Source organism: Pogona vitticeps, chromosome 4 (genome assembly GCF_051106095.1).
Source record: "Pogona vitticeps strain Pit_001003342236 chromosome 4, PviZW2.1, whole genome shotgun sequence".
Classification (NCBI taxonomy): Eukaryota; Metazoa; Chordata; class Lepidosauria; order Squamata; family Agamidae; genus Pogona; species Pogona vitticeps.
In genome coordinates this window covers 182,460,349-182,481,513 of record NC_135786.1, presented here as the reverse complement: position 1 = coordinate 182,481,513, position 21,165 = coordinate 182,460,349, and the positions used below count along the sequence as shown (strand labels likewise).

Below are 21,165 nucleotides of genomic sequence, written 5' to 3'. Positions count from 1 at the left end.
GAAAGCATCTTATTGTAATACTGCATTTCAAGTAAAGATGATAATGCATTCTGTCAAGTTTATAAAATTCAGTTGGAAACTGTGCAACACATAAGGCTTTTTAAAAACTGAATGTTTTTCTTAGACAGCAATTATTAATCTTTTCCCCTTCCCTGTAAAGAATTAATTGTGTTTCTTAGTTTAATCCATTTCCATGAAGACAAAAGACTGCAGCCAATATTGTGCTGGTATCTAGTCTCCAGTGTAACAGAATCTCTTCCTCTACTTCTCCCCCTTTCCTTGAAGCCATTCCACCTTTGGACAATTTCCCAGTCTTCCAGAACAGGCTTTTAGGTTGCTATAGAGGATGCCACAGAGTTAGTAATAACTCCTTTTCCATTTCCACTGATGGAGGCACCCCATTGAAATTTGGCCTCAAATCACTATTATGGATTGCTAAACTTTTTTTTAAAATGTAAGAGAAATGACTTCCTCTTACATTGTTATTCTGAAATCATGGGATCTCTCTCTTCTTGAAGATTTGATTGAAGACTTCTTGGGCCCTGTTGAAAAACAGATATGTGAGGATTGCATCCTAAAATTGTTTGGAAGTGAGCCTCCTTGAACCTTGATGGCATTTATGTCTGAACAGACACATAGAGATTGGACTGCCAAGAAACGAAAGTAGTAGTCACAGAGATTGCAACTAAATATTTCTAAAATATGTGCAACTTTTCACTTTCAATAATTCCTTATTTTAGATTTTAGATAACATCGAAGATGTCCAAGAACTTATATTCACTAAAGAACCTAACTTGCTGAGAGCCCTAATTCCAGTTCAAACAATGCATCTTACCATTATTGTAGTTCATCTGAAAACAGAAGATGATATGAAAAGGTAAGAAAGCAATGTTTATGTGAATTTCAAGGGAAGAACACTGGAACTCGCTCTGAGACTGCTTGTCATCTGCTAGGGAATGGGAGCCACTAGGGAATGGGAACCACTAACAGAGCCTTGTGGAGCAGGGGCTAATCTGCTGTACTGCAACCAAAACTGTGCTCACAACCTGGGGTTCAATCCCAGGTAGCTGGCTCAAGGTTGACTCAGCCTTCTATCTGTCCAAGACTGGTAAAATGAGTACCCAGCTTGCTTGGGGGGGGGGCAATGTGTAGCTTGCATAATTAACTTGTAAACCATCCAGAGAGTGCTTGAAGCGCTATGGGGTAGCATATAGGCATCACACTTTTTGCTTTGCTTTTACTAGTCTGTAAATAGTGCATCTGATCAAAGTACTTTGCCTAGAGCCCGAAATCTTGTATCTGGCCAAACAACCACAATGAATATATGTATTTTTAAACAATAAACATATAAAAGGGATGGGCAATTGATGGTATGGGGGCATAGGTCAGTTCTATAACATTGAGAAAGGGGAATACGTAAACCTATCTGGTTGTAAAGGATGGAGAAGATGATTTTTCAGAGGCCCAACTTCCAATATGGTTAGAGTTTTAAAGCTAAACATTAGAGTTAGGAGTTGTGGAAGTGCTTTGCATTCTACATTAGCTGCTAGTGGCTAAATCTTGAACCTGTCTTCAAAGAAAGGTGTGTGTAGAAAGTATTACAGTTGTATAATCTGCGCAATCTAGACATGGATAATAGTGGCCAGGCTACAGGGCAGTGTTTAGCACCATGTAGACTAGTTGGATCTCTCTCCAGTGACAAAGCTGGATCTGGGATCATCTCCAAACTAAGAGTGCAACCACAGTCAGAACAGGCTGAATCCTAACCACTCCTCCTGGGAAAAGTACCACACACAAGAACATTGGCTTTTTACTCAGTTAATTACCAGTTTATTGGCTATTATTCAGCCAATAAAGGATACTAGAGACAGGTTCAGGCACTGTGACCTTGAGTCAAATGTAGAGAAACAGAATTGAAGTATAATCCCAATGAATTTGAATGGGTATAAACCTCATTAAACTTGGTGGTATTTATTTCTGAGTAGACATTTGGCTGAAATGAAGAAAATGAACAATGTAATTTTTGGCTTAATATCAACAGGGGAAGGGGAAATCAAGTACTGGTGTGAGGAGAGCAAAAAGTCTACATAAGAGTCTCTTTCCACCAAATAATGACAAAGGACACATTTAATCTTTATATTGGGAGAGTCTTCTAGGAGCTGACAGTAGGGGTGGCTACTGCATCTGTAGCTGAGTCATACATCCTCTACTTATACCTTGTGAAGAAAGAAAGTTATTCCAAAACATGTCAGCATGTGCATGCAGTCATCATATTTTATTTTACTCAGGAATGGACTGTTACACTGTTCTCTCCTCAGTAGAACTAAAGTGGGCTACAATTTGTTTTGTGCTTGTGTATATTGTAGAAGAATTGCTGGTTTGTCAGCGATAAATAAAAGAACACATCATAAAATGAAATGGAAGTGTACAAGATAGCATGAAATGACAGTCATAATATTTTAAGTTCTTTATAATAATGAAAATTGATATTTTTCAATGATGTCTTGTTTCACATAGAAAGCTTGTGTGTCTCAAGTTGTGCTGCAATAAGCCCATTGAATCAAAGGGGACTGGGTGAGTCAATTCCTCCTTAAGTTTAATTGATTCAAATGGGCCTATTCCAGTTGTGATTTACTTTAGTGTAGTAAATCACAATTAGAGTAGGCTCATTTGATTCATTAGAGCTTATGAAGGAGTTGATTTACCAAATTTCAACTGATTCAGTGGGTCTACTGTACTGTGATTTACTAAAGGAAGCATTGATTTTTGGGCTTAGTATAATTTAAAATTCCCTAGCAGGACGGCAATTTACTTATTAAGTTTCTGGTCTATATGTGTGGGTTTTGTTTGTTCATTTACATTGACAGAAAAATAGCAACAAAAACTAAAAATTCATCATATAGTTTGTGGTGTAATAAAGAAAAACCCACAAAATTTAATTGAGAAGTGGCTTTCTTTTGGTGTAATCATAAATAAAATACTGCCAAACAATTAGAATCTTACATTGTACTAGAAGCCCAGATAATTTTGCTATGGATTTACAAGGGTTTCTGACCTCAATATAACCATCGTGAAAAATTATTTGCTAAATATAAGGCTGCAATATTAGGTAAGGTTGGAGTTTTGCGATTTGTACTACAACTCTGAGAAACTCTGGCCAGCACAGGTAGTGCTGAAAGCTTCTGGAAGTTGTAGTTCAAGAACATCTGGGAACTCATGGTTGGGAACCACTGCTCTAGGATAAAAGTAGAGAATACTGCAGTCTCTGAAGCTCTTCTTACGTTTATTTCCATACTGTATGCTTCTTCTCTATACAAATGCACCATGGTTCCAATACAGTATCCATTTCATAGCTGCTCGACTAGTGATTTCCTGTTTATTTGTGTGTTCATTCATTTCAAGGGCTGTTTCTGCTCTAGAGCACAGCAAGGCCAAAGTGCAAACTCTCTTGCAGGGGAAACTCTTTAGCATGACATTTCATGGGATTGGCCAATTTAACAACCAAGTGATCTATGCTAAAATGTCAGAGAATGAATTGCAAATGCTAAGCAAAATTGCAGGTTAGTATTGAGACATTCACCATTTGTATCACATTACAGTTCAAGCAGACACTGAAATGGTATCTAGTTACAGAATACAATTCTGAATGCTATTTTAATATTTGTTAAAATGTGTATATATAAAATTTAATGTCCTGCCTTTCATATGCATCTGGGATTCAAAACTCATATTCTTTGTTGACCCTTATTTCTTTACTGAACCTTTTTAAAGAACAACTGCTTTGTTTATTCTTCTTTTCAATACTGGCCAACTCCCTAGTTTCCATGATGCCTTCAGCTTAACATCTGAATCCTCATTTCCTCTGAAACAATGCCTAAATATATGCATTTGCTCACATTCATTTATTGTGTTGAAACTTGGATTAAATGTTTCTTGGGATAGGGAACTGTTTGCTTATATTATTCACTAAAGAACACTGATGTATCTTTGAAATAGCAGAAGGTTTATTGGGCAACACTGTATGTTGATTTCTAGCTACTGTGCTATGGTCATCATTAATTTTAGACTAGCTTTACATTCGTAGATTGACCTGTGAAATTATACATTGCCATGGTTTTTATGCAGGCAAGAGATGCATGACCAAAGGCCAGAGGTGTTGGTCGAGAGACATCCAGACATTTGAGGTCTGTCTCAGAGATGAATTTCAGACATTAATAACTTAATCAGTGTACTGTTTCCTATCTGTAAAATATTATGGGAATTTGTGCAGTCTAATATTGGATGAAATTTGCTGAAGTTGGCATAACTTAAAGTGATGCCTCCAGAACATGGCAGAATCTGCATTGTGTAGAAGTCCTTTGTGACTATCACTAACACTTCAGTGCAACTTTCCCTACCACTTGCATAACTTTATGTTATGTATGCACGCAGGATTTCAGTCAGTATCTCATTGGTTGAAATACTAATGCACAGCTTGCACATCAGTGATAATGTCTCCAAATGCAGAAAATTGCTTGGATTAAAGGCTTCCTTTGATGGTTTTGGAGTGCATGAAATTTGTACATAATGTGATGAAATCATACGCACCCTGAAATTGCCAAAGGAAGCCTTTAATCAGTGGTGAGTAGCTCCTGCTGTTGACTTCATTTCAGTTGTGCATATACTGTAGAGCTGTGCAGTAGGATTTCAGTCATTATAACTAAGTCCCATTGAGTTCAATGAGTCCTGCTCCTGGTGAGTTGATATGGGACCATCCATTGCAGAGTATTTATGCTACATGAGTGTCAGTGGCCCAAAGCCAACATTGGTCATGCTTAGAGTAGAACCATTATATCAGTCATGCTTAGAGAAGACCCCGACACATCTTAGGTTAGTTATAAGGAATATGTCTACTTTATTTCAGTTGATCTAATCAACTAAGCAGATTTTGCGTAGTGTGTTTTGTCCCATAAATAAAGAGATGTTTATCAGAGAGATTATTTTCATTGCAGAAACAGTGGAAAAATTGACTGCACCATGGTCCCAATACAAATCACCCTTCTCTCCATCTTTTGTTACTCCCATTGCCCTTCCTAAAACAACATACCCATGGAATTAACCTTGTTATATCCAGTTTTATCTTTAACCTCTAAACTTCATATCTTCAAAGTAACATTCAGGATATAATTGCTAAGTTCTCAGATATAGTAGATCATAGGCTATTAATAGTTCATGTATTATGTATTTTAGTACTTTGAATTTTGCATTGAAAGATTACTTTAAAATAAAATTACAATATCTGTCAAGTGAAATTGCCACTGTGCACAAGTCCGCAAATCAGTTATACCTCATCATGGTCAGATCTTGTTTAGTCAGACTTTCTGTCTTGTTTGGAACTGTTACAGATTTTCCTGTATTGGAATGTCTTATGAATAAATATCTTTGTTTGCACCATCTGTCTACCAGAAGCTGTGGAGAGCTCTTTTGTTGAAATGAATGTAGACATCACCGGCAGCAAAAACTTCAGACCACACCTGACGTTTCTGAAGCTGTCTAAAATACCTGCATTGAGAAGGAAGGTAATTAAACAGATTAAAATCTTCTCTTGTGTGCTTTCTTCTCACGTGCTTTGGAAAACAGTTGTTATGCTACATACACATTGTTATTTTTTAAAGAAAATTTAAGGGAGAAATGTAACTGAGCAGATTAAAACTCTCTCATTGTGATTCAGTTTGGAGCAATGCATCTGATACCTAGGCTGTGGGGTTCTCATGTGTGACCTATCAAGATTCCATCTACTGTGCTGCAAACTAAGAGCATGTCCAAACTGGCATATAGCTCACTATTTGGACTGTTTTTGGTGCTGCTGTTTTGAATTTAATTACAGCATCCATATGTGTTTTGACTTAGAGCAATTCATCCTACCCCTTTTTAGAACTTTTTGGTATGGTACCAGGGCTACACTTTTTTGGTGTGATCCAGTGCACTCCTAATTGTGCCATTCTGTAGCCCATGTGAATGCTTAATCCACAGCAAAATAGATCTATGGGCAACGTTATCTGAAATGACAACCTTGTGACATATTGGTGACTAGTGTCATTGAAAGGACTAATAAAGAACCCCCTTTATTTCCATTTACACTAGCATTTTGATTTTAAAAAAGAATTTCCTAGTTGATACAATAGGTAAAGGTAAAGCTTCCCCTTGACGTTTAGTCCAGTCGTGTCCGAATCTAGGGCGCGATGCTCATCCCCGTCTCCAAGCTGTAGAGCCAGCGTTTGTAGAGAGTTTCCATGGTCATGTGGCTAGCGCGACTAGACATGGAATGCCATTACCTTCCCACCGTGGTGGTACCTATTTATCTACTCACATTTTTACATGCTTTCAAACTGCTAGGTTGGCAGGAGCTAGGACAAGCCACTGGAGCTCACTCCATCACGTGGATTTGATCTTACGACTGCAGGTCTTCCAACCTCACAACACAAAGTCTTCTGCGGTTTAACCCGCAGCACCATCACGTCCCTTCTAATTGTCCAGTGTGTCACAGCGACAGATCATCTCCTCCCTTAGATAATTGGACAATTATCTAATTGTCCAATGTGTCCTTATATAGAATAGTCTTGCAATTGATGCAATACTATTCTAAATAAGGACACATTGGCAGTATGTGTATTGTGCTAGGTAGATGTATTGCTGTTTCACTGTGTCCCTTATTTTTATTTAAGAACAACAAAAAATGGAAGTTGCCGTTGCCCGCTGAATGATGGCCACAGGAAAAGGCAAGGAAGGGGTGCAGGAGGAAGAGGGTCATTAATCGAAAGGGAGGGGGACAAATTAGAGCAATCCAAAGATCTCTCTGGACCCTTCTCTTGGAAGAAAAAAAAATCAATATCACTATCAATAGAAGGATCACTCAAGTGAGAGATAAAATGGATCACATCAAGGATAAGAACCTTTTAAGCATGAACAGGACTTCTCCAAATTTCCACTTCTGAGTGTGCTCTGACAGAGGAGCCATTCATGGACTGAATAGAGTTGAAAAAAGGACAGCCATATTGGACAGAGAATGGTTGAAACCCTGTAAGTTACACCATGAAAGGCTGATAACTGCAGCAATATTCTGAAAATAAAATATTATTTAAGCTCCTCACCTCACAAGGTACCAAGGGATCTCTTTCATTGATGGGAAGCCAATTGGTACAATGGGATAGAGAGGGAAGCTTTAATTTCTGCACTACAGAATTATGGCAGTTTGATACTACTTACTGTCATGACTCCAGTGAGTGGAATCCTAGAATCTGTAGTTGAGAGCCACAGAATTCTTTGCTATGATGAAAGCAGTTGCAGATTTCTCATGCAGTATGATCCCACAGCTATAAATACTCAACCGTCCCACACATTACACCAGAACACAGACAGAGTTCTAACTCCTATCCTCTGAAGATGCCGGCCGTAGAGACTGGCGAAATGTTAGGAAGAAAAACCTCCAGAACATGGCCAAACAGCCCTGAAAAAAATTGGTTCAGATCTTACCTATGGGACATGGAGGTAATTTTTCTCTGTGTTAGCATACCCAGTCTTCCTCACAAATCCCACACTGTTTACCAGCGATGTCTGCAAGGGATCTGTCTCAGTAAATAAATGAACACAGTTTGAAAGCCACCAAGTCTCTTTTACTGCCTCAGTTCTCATTGAAATAGTGATACACACTTTCCACCACATGTGTTGAATTGCTTTTTGAACACTGCTTAGCTGACTGCAAGATTTATGTATGTTTGCAGTCAAGGCTGCCGGGACATTGCAATATAAATATATGATATGCTGATCTAACCTTTAAAGGCAGAAGGATATAGGATTTAGTGGGGTTTTATCACTTTGCAATTAAAGGAAAAACACGCCTCTGATTAGATTCCATTTTCCCTGTAGTATGCTGTTCTGCTTGCTTCCTGGAATAGCTGTGCATTTTTATGAGGTCACTATAATAAGCAAGAGAAAACAATAATGGCACACTCTCAGGGCACTAGGTGAGTGCTTTCATAGTGGAAGTATGTTTTCTCTGACCTTGCACTTCAGTTCAATGTGCATTTTTTAAGATTTTGAGTGTCTTTTCCTTGGCATTTTGAATAAAGTCAAGGCTAGAAAATACCAAGTGGCATGTACAGAGATGCATATTTATTGTGAGACAGAGAGGGTGGCAACATTTCTATTGTCTAGGGGGCAATACCTGAATGATTTATTGTTTTGATGTCAACATAAAATAAAGGTTATAAAAGTAAATAATATTTCAGTTTGGTCACAGAAGTGAAATGTGCTCAATAGCAAAGTTAATTGATGGTAAGAGAATAAGTGCACACTAGAGGAAGCATTACCTCATTACAGAGAATGAGTATGCAGAAAACTACTTTGTCATAAAATATTGTTCTGTAGAGCTAAAGTAAAAACATGGTTCTAATTAGAACCTCTGAAACAGTGGTTCCCAAATCTTTTGATATTGAGCCCGATTTTGATGTTCAAGAAACCCTCACACCCCACGCTGCCCCTTTTAGCAAAGTATTCAATTAACAATTTAACATTAAAAATAAACATGAAACATATTGAAATATATATATTGGTTAAAGTTAAGCACCCACTTTTTTTCTTATCCCAAAATAAAGTTTAAAAATGTATCTGTCACAGCAATTTGCTGTGATGGCAAGCAGATGTAAAACACAATATATATCTAGGATCCCAGCTCCCTTTCAAAAACCATCTGAGGGCAGAGGTGCATCTTCTTGCTACATAATTTTTATGCTGCTATTAAATGGGAAGGAGCTTTCTTTGATCTCATTTTTTGCGATGGTCCATGGCTTGGTCTTGCTCCCACACTTTTCATGTGGCATTTTCCGGGAGGGTCCTCTAGGGCGGTGATTCCTGACCTTGAGTAATCCAGGTGTTCTTGGACTGCAGTTCCCAGAAGCCCTGGCCAGCACAGCTGGTAGTGATGCTTCTGGAAATTGCAGTCCAAGAACACCTGGGTAACCCAGTCTAATTCTCTAGGGCAGTGGTCCCCAACCTTGGGCCTCCAGATGTTCTTGGACTTCAACTCCCAGAAATCCTGGCCAGCAGAGGTGGTGGTGAAGGCTTCTGGGAGCTGTCGTTCAAGAACATCTGGAGGCCTACTGGAGGAAAAGCTGAATGAACCTCAACACACCTCTTATATTGCCTAAGGAGCAGGTTGGATTACAAATATATCTGATTTGATATGTGGAAAGCCTTTTGAGACTCTGGAACATTGCACTGAGGTAGAACTGTACAAACATTGAGGTGGGATAGGCTGAGATTTTTCCTAGCTTTGATTTGATATGTGGAATGCTGTTTGAGACTCTGGAACATCGTATTCAGGTTGGAACTATACAAATATTGAGGTCTGAAAGCCTGTGATCATTGTTAGCTTGGCTTTTCTCTTTGGATTGCGTGGGATTCTGGTAATAGAGGTCAAGAGACATAATAACTCTGCTAGGCTTCTTGAGAAGAAGGAACATTTTTTGCCATGGTTGGGCTAAAATATCATAATTTACATATCATTTATGAGATTTGTGTGGCAAGGTAAAAAAACAAGAATTAAAATCAAAACAATGCAAGATGCCAAATAAAGAAGGTTTTGGTCTCCCAGATTGGATATTGTATTATAGAGCCTGTGTATTAGTCTGGATAAAAGAATGGATAACTTTAGATATAACTTGGGAATCCCAAGCTGGAATTAAGATTGCCGGAAGAAATATCAACAATCTCAGATATGCAGATGATACCACGCTGATGGCAGAAAGTGAGGAGGAATTAAAGAACCTAGTAATGAGGGTGAAAGAGGAGAGTGCAAAAAACGGCCTGAAACTCAACATCAAGAAAACTTAGATAATGGCCACTGGTCCTATTACCTCCTGGCAAATAGAAGGGGAAGATATGGAGGCAGTGACAGATTTTACTTTCTTGGGCTCTATGATCACTGCAGATGGAGACAGCAGCCACAAAATTAAAAGACGCCTGCTTCTGGGGAGGAAAGCGATGACAAACCTTGACAGCATCTTAAAAAGCAGAGACATCATCTTGCCAACAAAAGTCTGAATAGACAAAGCTATGGTTTTTCCTGTAGTGATGTATGGATGTGAGAGCTGGACCATAAAGAAAGCAGACCGCCAAAGAATTGATACCTTTGAATTGTGGTGCTGGAGGAGGCTCTTGAAAGTCCCCTGGACTGCAAGGAGAACAAACCTATCAGTTCTAAAGGAAATCAACCCTGAGTGCTCCCTGGAAGGACAGATCCTGAAGCTCAGGCTCCAGTACTTTGGCCATCTAATGAGAAGAGAACACTCCTTGGAAAAGACCTTGATGTTAGGAAAGTGTGACGGCAAGAGGAGAAGGGGACGACCGAGGATGAGATGGCTGGACAGTGTCTGCAAAGTAACCAACACGAAATTGACAGAACTCCGGGAGGCAGTGGAAGATAGGAGGGCCTGGCATGCTCTGGTCCATGGGGTCACGAAGAGTCGGACACGACTAAACAAGGATAATGACAGACTACTCAAGTTGGAAGGACATGATTTACAGTTAGGTTGGCATGCTTTTCTATGGTACAAAAAAGATAAAGAGCAGAAAAGTTTCAACTCACATATGATAATAAGAGCCCTACTAGGAACTTGGAAAAAGATCATCCAGCAGATTTACCAAAAAACACCAGGCTGGGTATCACACCCTAACCTCATGACAGAAGTGAAACTTTTAAGATATCAAGATCTATTTAAAAAGGATTGTGAGTTAAGATCCAAAGAAGAGTTAGACATGCAAAACATATATTTAGACTGGTGGTCCAGAGCACAAGTGGAATCTAGGTACAGAAAAGATAAAATAGAGGACTTTTACACAGAATAAACGGTATTCGATAAACTTCTGCTGGGCTCAAATGATAAAGTAATTAAGAAAATGTCTGATTATTTGCTTGAAACTAAAATGCAAGATGAGATGGTAAAAGAATGTATGATTAGGTGGGCACAAAATATAGGACATAATATTGATATTGATCAATGGTTGCAAATATTACAAAAAAAAACAAAGCTCACAAAATCGGTAAATTTTAAGGAAAACATATATAAGATGTTTTATATGTGGCATATGACTCTGAAAAAATTGTCAAAGACTTATACAGAGGTGTCAAATGTTTGTTGGAAGTGTGAAGCACAAGAGGGAAGCTTTTACTATTCGTGGTGGACTTGTAGAGTAGCGAAACAGTACTGGATAGCAGTACATACTCTGTTACAAAAAATACTGCTTTGTAATGTTCCACTAACCCCAGAATTGTTTTTACTGAGCATTATACCAGATAATATATATATAAGACTACCAAATAGTTATATATATATAGTCACTGCAGCCAGAATTCTTTATGATAAGAACTGGAAGAAATCGGAGATACCGAAACAAGAGGAACTCATTGAGAAGATTTGGAAAGCGGCAGAAATGGATATTCTATCAGAAGTGTTGAAAGACTGTCCAATACAAAAGGCAACTGAATGATGGGATTTATCATAAAAATGACTTGAGTCACCAGATAGTGCTTGAATATCATAGAATTAAACTAAGATGTAACTGTAAATTGAAACCTGGAGGGCAATCAAATTGTAGAAAGGCAAAAAGTGGACTTGATATTGCAACATGAACAAACAGTACATTTTGTGTTCTCCTCCCTCTTCTTCCCCCCCCATGCCCTCCTCTATCTTTTCTACTCCTTGCCTTATCCCTAGTTTTTAAAAATAAAAAATAATTTTAAAAAGAAGTAAGAGACATATGTTTAGCCTAGAATGAGATCCCCTTATTCTGCACACTGAAAACTAGTTTTATTTTGCTTTGTGATTGACCTTTGTGAGATAAACAGACTTAATTTGGCTCAGACACAAGGTGATGGCGTAGCTTTGAAGGAACTGTGTGTTTGGTGGGAAAAAACTGTACTAGTATGAAATACGCATTTTAATGTGTAATTTGACCAATAAATAAATAAAGCCGCCCCAAGTAGACATGGTCTAGAGCACTGGTTCTTAACCTTGGGTTACTCAGGAGTTTTGGACTGCAACTCCCAGAAGGCTTCACCACCAGCTGTGCTGACTGAGGTTTCTGGGAGTTGCAGTTCAAAAGCATCTGAGTAACAAAGTTTAAGAACCACTGGTCTAGAGGGCTGGTAGACATGGGGCGGGGTATAAATTTTATTATTATTATTATTATTATTATTATTATTATTATTATTATTATTATTATTATTATTATTATTATTATTATTATTATTATTATTATTATTATTAGTAGTAGTAGTAGTAGTAGTAGTAGTAGTAGTAGTAGTAGTAGTAGTAGTAGTAGTAGTAGTAGTAGTAGTAGTGGTGGTGGTGGTGGTGGTAGTGGTAGTGGTAGTGGTAGTGGTAGTGGTAGTAACGGTAACAACAACAACAACAACAACAACAACAACAACAACAACAACAACAACAACAACAACAACAACAACAACAACACACCTTCAGAGGGAAAGGTGCCTAAAGAGCATGGATGAAAATAACACCTCTTCTTTCCAGTCACTTACTCCCCAAGTAAGTAATGTCTACCCTTTTGCAAAGAATTTATAGATTAACAAACAAAAAGGATATATAAAGAAATCAGCAGGCAGAACATTGTACCAGCTATTCTGATGCCATCTGCTGGATATAATTTTTTTATTCTCTGTATTATGTTTTCATTTGATAGTTCTGAACATCTCTTTAAATATTACTTATTTAGCTTCAATATAATGACTGTGAGATCTTTTAAGAGTTATCTTCTTCTGCTTTAAAGCCATATTATCAGAAAAATATTCAGTAGTAACAAGAATCAAGAAGTTCTACAGTTCTAGGATTCAGCTGTTATTTTAAAAAGATTAAGGACTCGATTGCTAGCTTAAATTAACTTCTGATCCTCTCTAAATTGAGCACTTTTGCTTGCACTACCCCTGAACTCTATAAAAATGTGATCATATAATTAAAGGGTACAAAAGGCAAATCAAGTGTATTATTTAGAACCAGTGAGCAATTGTGCACTGGAAGGTGGGTAGTTGGCTGGATGCTTTTAAGTGTGTGTGTCAATTACACTTAATAATATGCCATATTCTCACTATCACCCTCTTATTACCAGCACACAATAAACAGTAGAGGTTGTATCAACTAGTCAAGCCTTATCTGATAGTCAAAGTGATAACCTGTTTGTTTATTCAGAAACATAATTTTGGATCTATATAAGAATATTACCAAAGTAAGCCAGATAGTTCATCTAGCTAGATTTCTTTCCGGATGAAGAGTTTCCTATGAGTAGCATTTTAGCACTCTGGCAGTTCAAGTATCTGTAATTAGTTGGTGGAGCCTGCAAAGGAGAACTAAAACAGACATTTCTGTATCATAAAATACCATTGCCATTTCCCATCAGTTTTAGTTATGTAAAACATATAACATGGCTATGTGGGAATCAACATATTCCAATTACAAGGGAATACATCATGGTACTAACACTAGCTCAGATTCTAGATGGTTTTGGTGTGTCAGCTCAGAGAGTCTGATGCCTGACCCTCCTAAGAGCCCTATAGAACTTTATAGACTGCTGGGGAAAAATCTGAAGGCTGTGTTAATCACAGATGACATTTATCCCAGATATTAAAGAAAATGACTTTCTTAGACTTCTAGCATATTATAAATAACACAGAAAATTATTCTAAGTGCTCGCCCAGCTTGTCCATTTATGGAGGAAAATCCATGTTGTCTTCATCTGCTGCCACTGTTGCTGCTACATATTGTTGTTCTTTAATGTTAGTATTGTTGGTATCCAAATTGTGTGGTGTGGTGTTTTGTGTTGTGATAATGTGATGATGTGAGTATGTTTCTTGCCTCCTTATATTTAGGGAGGCAGGAGACACCATGAAACATGCTATTTTGCTTACTTTCCTATTATTTCATTGACTTCAATCTTTATCCTTGTGGATGGGGTTCCTGTGTGCTGACTCCTCTAGCCTCCATCTTAGATGCTTGCCTCCCTCCATCTTGGAACTTTTCCTTTTGGAGAATTTTTTTACAGATCTCACCACCCAAACCTTTGGGTTATTTTTGCTGCTGCCAGATTATTGCCATAAGAATGATCCCAACAGCCATGGCAACATGTTGTTTATATGTATCAGAATCATACCTACCTGCTTAATATGGTTCCCATCTCCCTATTTTATTTTTAAAATGACCCTGTAATGTAGTTTAGCTAAGGAGTATTGACTGATCCAAGGATCCCTGTGAATAAGCTGGGATTTAAACTTGTATCTCCCAGTTCCAAGTTCAACACTTTGACTGTTACACTGTGAACTGGTTCTCTCTAATCAGGATGGCTTTAGAAATGATGCCAATGCTAAAATATATTGATGGAAATAGTATGCACCAATTAATATTCTCAATTTGCATAATGCAAAAAATCTAACTTTTTGACATATGCAGCTTCATTTGTTATGCAAATTAGGGTGCAAACCACACATTGAAGGAAATGCAGATTAACTTGCATTCTCTCACTGTGAAATCCCATCAGAACATCTGGTTCTCTTCAGTATAAGTTACCATGCAGACAGAGGAGCAAAAAAGCCTTCTGACTGCAGTTTCATCTGAAGCACCTGTAGATGGCATGAACCAAAGGAACTGCCTTAAGAAGGTTTTCCATCCTCAATCACTCATTTCCTCATCATATCTTACTGGTTGGTAGGTTCCATAACATGTGGAAAAAATAAACAAATAAACAGGAGCTCTGCCCAAAAGAAGCTGGTAAAAGGAGAGGTGTCTTAGAAGAAAGGCTTTGCAAAGTGAAGTGAGTGTTAACATGCTGTGTGTGTGCGCGCACTTGTGCTTGTGAACTCTCCTTGTCCTGCCTTGTGAGGTAACAGTTAAATTTTATTTGTTTATTTGACTTATATACCGCCCGTGTAGAACATGTCTACTCTGCGTGGTTAAGGGAAAGGTGTGTGTGCGTGTTGGTTGGTCTGTCCTTTCTGCGTTTGTTCAAAGAGTACACACTGAAAACCAAAGCAAAAGAGGTTTTAAAAGTAGAAGGTCTCTGTTGGGGAGGAAAAGCTATGGAAAAGAGCTGTGGGATATTGGGCTGATTTGCATTTCCTGTTGCAATCATGTGTGGTGACAAAGGTAGCATATAAATTATTTATATAAATAATAAGTAAAAAGAGAAAAATGTCAATCAGTCTGCCCCATACTAGAGATGGACACCAACTGCCATTTCAGCAGTTCATATGGGTTCATTCTTTGGATGCCCAGGTGTTTTGCAGGTGCCCTGGCTTCCTTCCCTTGTCTCCTCTGGTGGGTTGCCCACTTTGAGGGAGTGTCCCAGCCTTTCCTGCCCCTCCTCCACCTCTGAATGGGTACCCAGTGGAGAGGTGGGGGACAGAGGCCAGGGTGCCCATGGAACACCTGTGCACCCAAAGAATGAACCATTATGAACTGATGAACCATCTTTACCCCATACCTATAGTATTTTCCATATTTTTTCCTGTGTAGTCAGGCTCTCTACTTTGCATAACATGAAAATAGTCTGCCTGGATTTGGAAAACTGGAATACAGCAGTGCTGTGGAACCACGATGAAGTAAAAGGACCGTTCCTGTACATGCATATTGTTAAACTCTCTAGATGAGATGTTGTTCTTTTTGAATCCATTAAAGGACTGAGCAAGGCAGCTAAAATGAAGGTATGTGAGATGTGAGAAAGTGTTATGCATTTCAGTACTAAAATGACAAAGATCACTGAACATAAAGTAGAATATGACAACTCAATAACTGTGTTTCTTCTATTAATATGTACTGGAACAGAACATATTTATTAAAGGCTATTTCCCTTTGACATTTCATTTTACACATTGTGGCAGCTATAATATTCATCTCTCAAATTTATTATGGATGTTAAGCAGCCATCCAGGGGGCATAATTTCTAGGATTTGTCTCTCCTACACTTTCCACACCCTGAAATGAGACTTCTTTCTCAATATATCACACTGTTGACTCACTTAAATGTACCTTTTATTTCTGCCTGATGAGTACCATCACAAGGCATGAAGGTCATGGTATAACTGTATTATGTAGTACTGTGTGATGTAAAGCAGAGACGAAATAGAGTGAAGGGGGAGAACAGCTCAAAAAAAAAAAAAAAGATCTCCGTGAAGTTATTGTATATTGTTTTTAGCAACTATATGGTTGAAATGTTTCCCAAAATAATCAGTTCAAAGTTACACACAGAGGGAAAGGTAGGAAAAGAATTATTTTTCTCTTGCTATTTTATCAGCATGAAGACTTGAGCCATGCAGAATTCTGGATGCAAAATGGTTATTGACCATAATCCATGCGCAGCATGGCCAGAAATACATGCTGCTTGTGGAAATCAGGCTGTTGCTGTCCAAAGCCACAAATGTGTGCCTCTCTAATTGAAAAAGAAGTTTTGTGTGTTGTTTTTATTTTTATGCCAAAAAATAAATTCTGCCTATTGTTTTTTATTATTTCAAATCAACAAGTTGTATCCGTATGCAAGGTGGGACAGTAACATGAAGGTAAAATACTGAGGTTCTAAATAATCGATAAGTGTTTAATAATAACAGAAGGGTGAAATTAACACTGCAAGATTTGTCATGTTCAATGGAAACATCCCTCCAACTTCTTGTCAGAGCTGTCCACCCCAATTCTGTTCCAGGGGTGCACACACGGTCCAGCCCTTATAAAACCAGATATATGAGACAAAAGGTGCAGCCAGTCCTTGGCTCTATGGTGCGTGAGAAACAAATATTTCCAATTCATCAGCCATTTTTACAGAATATAAATCAAAGAAACGGGTAAATGTTGCAATCTAGAGAATGCATTTTCATTTTGCAAACAGCTGAAATCTGTTTTCAGGGATGCCTGTACTGTTTCTATGCGACCAGGGCATGGAAAGTAATTAATCCATGACAAGGAATGCTACTGGGGGGGTTATGGCAGTAGTAGTCCCTAAAGAAAAGAAAAGAAAAGAAAAGAAAAGAAAGAAGTAACTTTTCAAAGCTCTTTATCTTACCGAGTGTCTCTCTTTAGTAAGGGAGTTGGGCTTGCTGACCCTTGCAATCCCTTCCATCTCCACAGTTCTGGAGAGTTGTATCTATGATTCTATGAGTCTTCCAGAAACATAAGGTTCCAGTTTATTTTCCCCAGGCTTCTTGGAGCCTTGCTGAAAGGTTAGCTAGTTGTCCTGAAGAAGGAGTCGGGTGGGAAAGGAAAATGGGAGAAAAATGAAGAGAAGGAGTATAGAGGATTCAGATTGTTATGTGTTTCTGTCAGTTTTGTTGAATTTATGGTTCCTTATGTGACAGAACTAATTGCATATGCACTTGACTCTTTGAAGTGCTTTTTCAGATGTATGTTCTACTAAATTAAATGAGGTTTACATTTCTTTAAATGTGCGTAGGAAATTGATATGTTTGTACTCATTAGGAAACAAAAATTGGCTGTTACTTTCTTGGACTACCACCGTGGTCTGAGACTGTCTGGCAAAGGGATTCTGGATTGTGTAGTGTCTCTGCTGAAAATGTATTAGTGCTGTGATATGAATTTCATTCCCAGTATAGCGTAGCAATAAATAGAGATGGACACAAACCGCTGGTTTGATGGTTTATGCCAGTTCATCCATCAGACAAACTGGTGATTCCCAGCCCTGCCTCCTCCTCGCACTCAGAGGCGGTGCCCTGGCTTTCCTGTCCTGCTTCCTATGGGTGCTACCTCTTGAGTGGGTGCCCACTGGAGGAAGTGGGGTTGGGAAGCGCTGAACACTTGTCCATACAAAGGATGAGCTAGTGGTTCATGCCCATCTCTAGCAATAAAACAAAACCACAATGCACTAGGGGTTTAGGAAGCAGGATACACGCTAACACTTGCTTGGATGTGGGCGTGAGGTTGTCAAATATGACAAACTATGATATTTTCTAGTTTTAGTAAAATGTTCAGTCTACATCTCTGAGGGAAATAGCACCTTTTATTTTTTACTTTAAAAACAGCTGTGTAAGGCAGGTTTAGTTTAGAAGTACTGACTGGTTTAAGGATCCCAAGTAAGCTTTTTGACTAAGTAGGGGTCCCAATCTGTTATTTCTTCCCCATTATGCTATATTGGGTTCCTCAGATTGGCGATTACGGTGTAAATGATTCCAAAGTTAAAATATATTGGGAAAACATAATGTAGCAATTTATGTACTTAATGTGCATAAATGAAAAATCCACATTAATGAATGTATTGTGCAAATTCAGGATTTGGAGAACTAGAATATGTGGCAACTGTATCCACAGAGTTCTATGCTCCCTGGAGACTTTTGGTGGTGCCCACAAGGAAGAGAAGGGGAAATGGGGAATTTGACCCATTAGCAGTATTTATTTTGTTGGTAGAAGACAATATTGGAGACAACCATTAATCAAAGCTAAGAATTAGCAAAGCAATGTAAGTATGGGCAACCCATCCCTTTCAATGCTACATTATCAAATGCTAGTGCAATCTTTTAGCACTCTCTGTGTGAAGCCTAGCCACTGAAGGATGCCTGCTCCTTACTGTTCCCATAAAAAAAGCTCTTAAATCAGTAGAATAAAAGCTAAAAGACATTTCTGTCATGACTGTATTGAAAATTTTAGACCTTGTTTTAGACCTTGAGTTTTGTTCCAATAGAAAGGTACAGACTTGCAACATTTCTTGCAAGACATTCGTGCATCAAAGACATTGTGTGTCATATGTGGTCTTTTTCTGTGTTAGGGATTCAGAAAAATTCGAGAAGAGCTGTATAAAGAATATGAAGATAACCATTTTGGCACAGAGATCTTAAGTCGACTGGACCTCTGTGCCATGCATAAAAAGAAGCAGGATTCTGGTTACTATCATTGTGAATGTTCTATTAATGTATGCCCCACAAATTCAGATGGTAATAAGAATAAAGATGAACAAGTGAATAATCCAAAAGAAAGCATTCATGGTGTTCCTCCAAAAGATGACACACTTGACATAACACCTGGAGACAATGATCTTGTGCATCAAATTAATTAGAAAGTGGATGGAAATGTTGATGAGCCTTTGGCCATAACGGTGAGCGAAGAAAATGGTGTGAATACAACAGATACTGAAATGAGAGCCAAGGATGAAATTTTCAGTGTGGACTGAGAATGGTTCAGCTCCCGAATGGCTGTCAGCAAATCTTAAATTATTGAAGTCTAAGAAAAAGCAGCCTTGATAGATGGAGAGTTGGAAAGAGTTGGACAAGAGAGAGAAGGCTTCTCAGCAGCTAGCCATTAATGTGGAAAGGTACAAAGTCTTCTTCAACTAGAAGCAGATGCAAACTGCCACTGGTGATGTCAAATGCAAATATATGGCAAAGTACTGCAAGGGAGGGGGAGCAAATGCTGTGGAGTGGGTCAGTCACCTATCATTAGTACAAAATTTGATTTGTGTAAATAGTAGGAAAAAATTTTCATAGTTTAATCACAAGAATAAGAGGCACTTACACATTTCAGTTTGTACAAAAACTATGTTGCGTTTTATTAAAGCATTTTGTTAGAGCATCATTGTTGCCTGTCTTTTTTATTGAATTAATGACAGTGGTTCTTTTTTAATAGATGCATATATTTAACTTTTATAAATGTTTCACCATATAGGATGAGTGATCTTTGGAGTAAAGAAGGAAACATTTCATTTAAAATGGCAGGATCTAAACAAAAATTGGGTGCTAAGGTAGACACTGAAATTACAGTTGAAAAGGTTGAATTCTTAAAATAATTTGTTCAAGAAGTCTTTAAACTATTATTGGGTTTCTTCCCAGGTTAGGAATCAATGAATTAACTCTCCAGTCTTCTCATTTTTCTGTGTATTGGAATTGCAGTAGGTATAAAATATATGGAAAAATATCTGAGCCAAATCATAGTATTCTCATGCAATGTTATGATATAATTATATATATATTTATAACTAACTATAAGTAATGAACTGATAAGAAATAAGATAAAAAATACCATTACAACTATCTACTACGACTTATACTATACAGTATTCTGGAATTTGATTTAACATCAGAATGTAGTAGCATACTTTTACCAGTAGATGGCACAAATGGAAAAAACTGGCAAATCAGATGAGCTAAGGAGTGCCTTTTGTTTAATGTTAAAAATCTAGAAGTACACAGTTGTCAAAATGAATACCTTTTACATCTCTAAAATAAAGAACTGTAACAGCACATTAATGGCAACAGTAACATATATTCATTAATAAAGAAAACTGTATGCCAGTCATTTTCAAAAATTTTGGTTTAAGGCACAGTTACTATATCAGATTGTCTTGTCATGATCTATCTGCAAGTGTGTTGATCCCTTTCCTACTGCAGGAGATTCTGAAGGTATTTCTAGGGTCCACAGTCAGTTTTTAAAGCAATGACTGGATACCCACATCAAGAATGCTGGATTACTTGCATTAACAAGGTTGGACTAGATTATATCTTGGTGCCTATCAAGTTAAATTCTGTAACTACATGATTCTGTTGGATACCTCTTTGCCTCAGTTGATCTGAAAGTTAACATACTGGAATGCACCTTTTCTGGGTTCTGCACTGTAAGGAAAGATTAATGGGTAGGGAAATTTATGTACTGTTACTCTTTGAGCAATTGGGTGTCCTAAGATGCAGGTTTGACACAACTCCGGGAGGCAGTGGAAGATAGGAGGGCCTGATGTGCTCTGGCCCATGGGGTCACGAAGAGTCGGACATGACTAAACGATGACGAAAATGCAGGTGTTGAAACCCCCCAGCTCTCAAACCGTTTTTGCAATGGTGTTTACTCCCAAATCAGTGAAACAAACCACTTTTCCTAGATATTTTTCTGATATATATTTTAGCTGTGTTGGGTAGAATCAACATTAGTGAGGGATCTTTCATGTTTACACAAAAGAAATAAGAAATACAAAATAGGTTCTCTTTTTAATCTTTATGTTCTTTTGTTGATTATGAAAGAGAGCCTCTAAACACACCTCTTCACTAGCCCCTTGTCTGACCTGGCTCTTGAAAGCAGCCAGACCATTAACAACAGAGTGGGTGGTGGCTATCATTAATGGGTCTCTCCTTGAGGGCAGGGT

At 38.0% G+C, this 21,165-nt stretch overlaps 1 protein-coding gene across 3 annotated transcripts in view; it reads left to right on the top strand.

The window, feature by feature from the left end:
* Nucleotides 1-20,263, top strand: part of LOC110079420 (uncharacterized) — a 29,711-nt gene extending 9,448 nt beyond the window's left edge. Inside the window, exons 2-5 of one of the 3 annotated variants that reach the window (XM_020794479.3) lie at nucleotides 741-877; nucleotides 3,403-3,560; nucleotides 5,446-5,558; nucleotides 18,808-20,263. In XM_020794479.3, coding sequence (XP_020650138.3) covers nucleotides 741-877; nucleotides 3,403-3,560; nucleotides 5,446-5,558; nucleotides 18,808-19,095 — 696 coding nt within the window. In that variant the 3' untranslated portion in view covers nucleotides 19,096-20,263. Of the gene's footprint in view, nucleotides 1-740; nucleotides 878-3,402; nucleotides 3,561-4,125; nucleotides 4,265-5,384; nucleotides 5,559-18,807 lie in introns of those variants that run through there. The other 2 variants (XM_020794482.3, XM_072998814.2) reach the window with 2 other exon arrangements.
* Nucleotides 20,264-21,165: the final 902 nt, after the last annotated feature.